Source organism: Momordica charantia, assembly GCF_013281855.1.
Source record: "Momordica charantia cultivar OHB3-1 chromosome 5 unlocalized genomic scaffold, Mcharantia_2.0 BLBB01000005.1, whole genome shotgun sequence".
NCBI lineage: Eukaryota > Viridiplantae > Streptophyta > Magnoliopsida > Cucurbitales > Cucurbitaceae > Momordica > Momordica charantia.
In genome coordinates, this window is record NW_028275163.1 from 15,212,280 (window position 1) to 15,217,824 (window position 5,545).

The window sequence follows — 5,545 nt, forward strand, 5'->3', positions numbered from 1 at the left end:
AAAGAAGATGGAGCTTAGGGTTTTCCCCTTTTGTTTTTCTTTCTTTTTGTTTTAAAACCAACTCAACCCAAAATCCCAACATACCCAAGCCCAAGAGGAGAAAGGAGTCCATTCCATCCTTAAAACAAGGCCCACTACACGAAGTCCGACGAATATAAATTTAATTGGAGTTTAGAGCCCGATGAATATGTATAAATTTAATTTAGAAATTAAATAAAAAAAATCTCCTGATTCAAGACCAAATAACCTGAGGGACTCGGGGCGTTACAATGCGGTACGGTGCCTTCGAGATAGGGGCTGTCTCGGGCAATAAATCGATGCAAAAGTCCAGTTCACGGACAGGAGGTAGCCCCGGGAGGTCTTCAGGGAACACATCTGGAAACTCTCTGACCACGTGGACAGAGTCGATGCTGGGTGGAGTCACACTAAGGTCGACGACACTGGCCAGATAACCCCAGGCACCATTCTGTAAAAGGCGTCTTGCCTTCAATGCCGAGACTGCCCTTGGAACTCCACCCGAAATCCCTTTAAACGTAAAGCTCCGACGCGAAGGTAGTTGGAAAGAGACTTCCCTCATCGAGCAATTAATGTTGGCTTGGTTGGTAGCTAGCCAATCCATGCCCAAAATGACGTCAAAATCCAGTTGGATCAAACGTGCCTCTAAGGTCTGATTGTCAAAAGATAATTCAACACCTCTCTGCCCCGGCATTCCCCTACGAACTGGCTGCGCCACCGTCAAGTTCTAAGCCACTTAGAAGAGCATAGACTGCCCCTACAGACCAACACGAGTCCTTCCAGCACGCTTCGTCCTCACTCACATGCTTCCTAGTAAAGCAACTAGGAGGTCACCCAACGTAAGATTGCTCCAAGCCAAGCACGCTTAACTTTGAAGTTCTTACAATTAAGCCACCGAAAAGGAAGGTGCACCTTGTTGGTATAGGTAGTGACTATCAATTCTTTTTAACCCTTTATTGACCATTCTTCAATAATCTCAAGATCCCTCTCATTCGGATGTGGAATCGGTTCATTCATGTATCCCTCCTCGCGGGCGTCACATGCCCACCAGCTTCCGCCTACTGTAATGCCCCAGGAATTTCACCATTTCCAACAGGGACCGTTACTAAGACTACCTAAAATTTTCACATAAACAAGAGAAGTACCTTCACAACAATACTAAGCAATAAAGCTACCACGCTTCCGCTGCTCTACTCTATTTTTATCACTCATGAGAACTTGAACAATTAGAACAACAACACTAAAGATTTAAGAGAAACTCGCCTCCTATACAGATAAACCATTTAATGCCGACTCCACATTAACCAAACCCGTCCAGAAAACCTTTCCTAACTATAAACCATTCACTAAACGAATATTAACATCTCGAATGGCAATGAAACAAAAACTAATTCAAGTACAATCAACTTAAACAAATGTATTCATAAATCTCCTAGGTAGGTTACAATCCCGTAGTTCAAGAAGACAACAAAATTAATGCTCTAAAAAGAATAATGAATCGGCAACCTTACAACATCCTTTAGACAATAAACTAAACAAAAACCAACCACTAACAACTCAACTACAAGATTACGTAGCCACAACTATCCTAACTAAAAGAAATTAATTGCACACAGCATAGCTAATGGTCTTTCCGATCAAGCCTCCTCCTCGCTATCACCATCCCACGAGCTAGCACGATACCTGCAAACTGGAGGGGAAAAGAGGGATGAGTACAACCACAGTACTCAGTAAGCAGCCCTTATCTGAAGGGTCACGCACAAACAGCATACTTATCAAGGAACAACGTGTCATGCTTATTAAAGAATCAACACACACACATCATGCTCCACCAAATCATGAAACATTCATTGTCATGCTTTTCAACACATTATGCATTCAAACATAGACACATTCTATAAAATTCGGTGAAAACCACAACCAGGAACACATTAACTACCATCTCAATAACACCTATTAACTTACATATTAATAAATAATAAACACACCGAAAGCACCACACAATTCATACATATTCAATCAACAAACATCCCCCAAGTAAGAACTACTTACAAACAAAGAACCTAACTCTCCTAAGCTCCGCCGAAAACTTCCTAAAAACATAGATACAAGCTTGAGTTAGAGTCCAAACATAAACACATAAATCAAATCCAACAACGGGTCTAAGTGAATCATTACTTACTAACTTCCACCGAATGGTTCCCTAAAATCAATTGGGTTAAAACTGGGTCAAAGTGGAAAAAGCTCGGTACTTCAAAACGGAGTTCGAAAATGCTTGAGCTTGCAGGTCCGATGTCGAAATGCGATGGGTACTGCAAATCGACCTTCGTAGAAGGGTGGGTATCACGAACTGAGCTTCATTTAGGTGTGAGTCAACACCAAAAGTCGTCGAGAGGAAGAAAACGTCGCAAATCTGGGCTAAACACAAGCTAGTCGCTTCTGTCCGTGTCGGGGAGGGGGATTACAGGTACGAGGCATCGAACAATGTAACGTCGAAGGGAAAGCCGCGGTCGAGACGGTCGGATCTGACTAGAACCGCTGCTATTTTGAGGAGTTGCACATCGTCGCTTGGAACTCGCCAGACTTGCTCGTGGTCCGCTCGATTTTGACCACAATCGAGTTGTCGGGCGCTGGGTTCGTGGGAGAGCCTCGGATCTGGTGGTCGGAGGCAGACGGCTATCAGATCGTGCTGGAATCCGTCAGAGTTATCGCGCACGAACACCAAATGGCTGTCGTGGGTCTTGTTGCAGAACCACCGGAGGAGTGATGGGCATGGGTCACCGGCCCCTGGGTCCAAAGAATCACCACCACTACGCCGCTACGTGCAGAATCGTCGGCTGTTGTTCGCTCGCCGCCGCTGCTCGCATTGAGAAACACCGCCGGAAACTGGGGCGTCGTTCGTGTGGCGCGGTCGCCGGAGCTATGGTGGCCGGCGGCAGAAATCGAGAGAGGGGGCTGGCGGCAGCAACAACAAAAGGGAGAAGGAGATGATGGTGAGTTAGGGTTTTCTTTTGTTTATTTTATTTATTCTTTCCTTCGTTTTAAATCTATAGCCCAATTCCCAAATCTTAAATGAGGCCCAAATAAGTAACACAAAGTCCCAAAACAACAAGCCCAAAATTTCACTTTAGAAATAAGAATAAACCCCACAACAACCCGAAATAAAATAGTTAACTTAAACTCTAAAACCCAAGAATAATAATTCAAAGAAAAGTAGAATTTAGGAAGGAAAATCCTAAAACTCGTGAATTTAGAATTTAACTAAAATCTCCTACACAGGTCGAGAACTTAAATTATCTTAATCCAAAGAAATTAAACATAATTCTAATTTAGCCAAAAATTAGAATTTCAAAGTTAGAAAATCCAAGAATTAAAGTTATCAACTTAGGGAAAAATCCAAAAACACTATTTATCTCTTAAAATAAACGAGTCAGAGAACGCGGGGCGTTACAGTAGGTGGCGGGTCGCTGAAGGTCCACTAGTCCCCTTATTCCCTTGCGTAAGCCCTTAACAAACCTCTTGATCTTCAATGCTTCAGTGGGAATCAATTCCCAAGCAAAATTAGAGAGCTCCGTGAACTTTCTTTCATACTGTGCTACCGTTAAGGTTCCTTGGTTGAGATGGAGGAATTCTGCCTCTTTCATATCTTTCACGGTCTCTGGGTAATAGTAGTCGTACAACAAGTCCTTGAACCTTGCCCACGTAACTGGTACATTAGCATGATCTTCAGCCGCTGCTACTGAGTCCCACCAATTCAGAGGTTCGCCCCTCAGCATAAAGACCGCACCCTTAACCTTGAATTGGTCCTCGCAACCTAGGTACACGTAAAGGGCTTCCAACTCCCTGACCCACTCTTCTGCTGCTGTCGCTTTCTCGCTTCCCCCGTCAAAGGTGGGGGTCCGTAACGCTTGAAATCCTTGATGAATTGAGCCTCGCTCTGGGGAGTATGAAAGTGTCGAGGTGGCTGAGTTTGTGCATCGCCAACCCGTGCTGTGTTATTGACCAGAGCCTGCAATGCCTCTACCAGCAACGTCAACTGTGGGTTTCCCTGGGGAACTGTCGGGGTAGCTGGGGGATTCTCCCGCTCCCGATCCGCTGCTGGAGGAACTGGAGGAACTACCCCTGCTTGAACACCAGCAGAGGGGGTGGCGGGTCCGCCACATTTTCACCTCGGAGAGCTGGGTCGACGCCTGCACGCAGCCTCATACTACGACGGGGTGGCGTTGTCTGGGTGAAAGAGCACAACAATCAAGCACGACGTTAGCACGTTACTCTACAAAAAGACAACAGTAGAATGGCAATCGAAACTCCCACATAAAAGCAAGGTCAGCTACATTTTAGCTAGTATATTCAGTGACCGCACTAGGCCTAATGAAAACGGAGCTGCAACTTTAACTGATAGGAAAAGAATTAAACGCAAAGGCAAGTCATGGGAAAACTATAAGTTCACGAGAGCAAGCATTAGGCGTACCTGGTGATGACAAGAAGGCCGATCGGGATCACTACTCCTAAGTATCCTAGTTACTAGGTTAGTCTACAGGAACGTTCCGGCTCTGATACCAACTGTAATGACCCAGATTTATGGCACGGTTCACGAAGTAACGGTCCTATAAAGCTTACTGAGCCCTCCCGTTTAAAGTGATGAAAAGTAATGTTCTTCTAATGAAACATAACAAAAAAATGGAGATACGCAATAATAGAATATCTAGGAGATAATCCCCGCCTCAGTGGTCAAGTCTTCAATCAAGAATATAGTCATTTTGTCTCGTAAACCCAACACGACAGAAATTCAAAAAAAACAAAAAAATAAAACAAATACCCATAAAGCAATAAGAGAAGGTGTTTTTGGCGTTAGCCCAATGTCTAATTCATTGCACGACATAAATCCCTAGCCTAACCGACACAGCTAGTGGTTCATTCCCTAGCCTAACCGACACCGCTAGTGATCCCGCCTCGGTTAGACCTCCTCCACGTCATCACCACGGCTGGCCCGGTTCACACCTGAAACAATAAGGTAGAGGGGGGGTGAGTACATAATTACTCCGTAAGTAGCTCACCCTAACTAGACACCACAACAGACTCATAAACACAACCACATCAAAGACAATAACAGAACAAATAGATAGGCAGCACGAGACAATATTAATGGATTAACAATGACATACAGCAACCCAATGCCTAGACTTCCGGGACCCCCACACTATGTTAGTACTCCAAATCTAACCTTTCGAGGCGTAACGACTCTTGACATTTATTCCCAAGATACCGGCCTTTCTCTACAACGCTTGGTGTTCGACCTTGCCTTTTATTCCCAAGGTCAATAACTGTTACCCTTAAGCACCCCCTTCACGTTAGTCCTCCGAGTCTAACTCCTCGAGTCGTTCTGGCCCTTGACATTTATTCCCAAGGCCCCAATACTTTTCTCCAGGACTTGAGGTTCGACCTTGCCATTTATTCCCAAGGTCTAAAACTGTGCACCAGTCCTTGACATTTATTCCCAAGGTACCGATGACTACCCGGCGTATTGGTT

The 5,545-nt window shown here is 44.7% G+C and overlaps 2 protein-coding genes across 2 annotated transcripts; both read right to left on the reverse strand.

Annotated features, from left to right (window-relative positions):
* Positions 1-232: 232 nt before the first annotated feature.
* On the reverse strand, positions 233-709 carry LOC148211414 (uncharacterized). The gene has a single exon (XM_088124409.1). The coding sequence runs from the start codon at positions 707-709 to the stop codon at positions 233-235; it is 477 nt and encodes a 158-aa protein (XP_087980535.1).
* Positions 710-3,062: 2,353 nt separating this feature from the next.
* LOC148211415 (uncharacterized) lies at positions 3,063-4,178 on the reverse strand. The gene is made up of 3 exons (XM_088124410.1): positions 4,040-4,178; positions 3,467-3,952; positions 3,063-3,082 (listed from the first exon to the last, which is right to left on the reverse strand). The coding sequence occupies exons 1-3, from the start codon at positions 4,176-4,178 to the stop codon at positions 3,063-3,065; spliced, it is 645 nt and encodes a 214-aa protein (XP_087980536.1).
* Between the last annotated feature and the right edge of the window lie 1,367 nt (positions 4,179-5,545).

Coding starts and splice junctions, on each gene's coding strand:
- LOC148211415 (XM_088124410.1), bottom strand. CDS start 4,178: ATGTGGCGGACCCGCCACCCCCTCTGCTGGTGTTCAAGCAGGGGTAGT. Junction 3,953..4,039: donor ACCCACAGTTGACGTTGCTG/GTAGAGGCATTG, acceptor CATACTCCCCAG/AGCGAGGCTCAATTCATCAA. Junction 3,083..3,466: donor TCAGCGACCCGCCACCTACT/GTAACGCCCCGC, acceptor GCCTCATTTAAG/ATTTGGGAATTGGGCTATAG.
- LOC148211414 (XM_088124409.1), bottom strand. CDS start 709: ATGCCGGGGCAGAGAGGTGTTGAATTATCTTTTGACAATCAGACCTTA.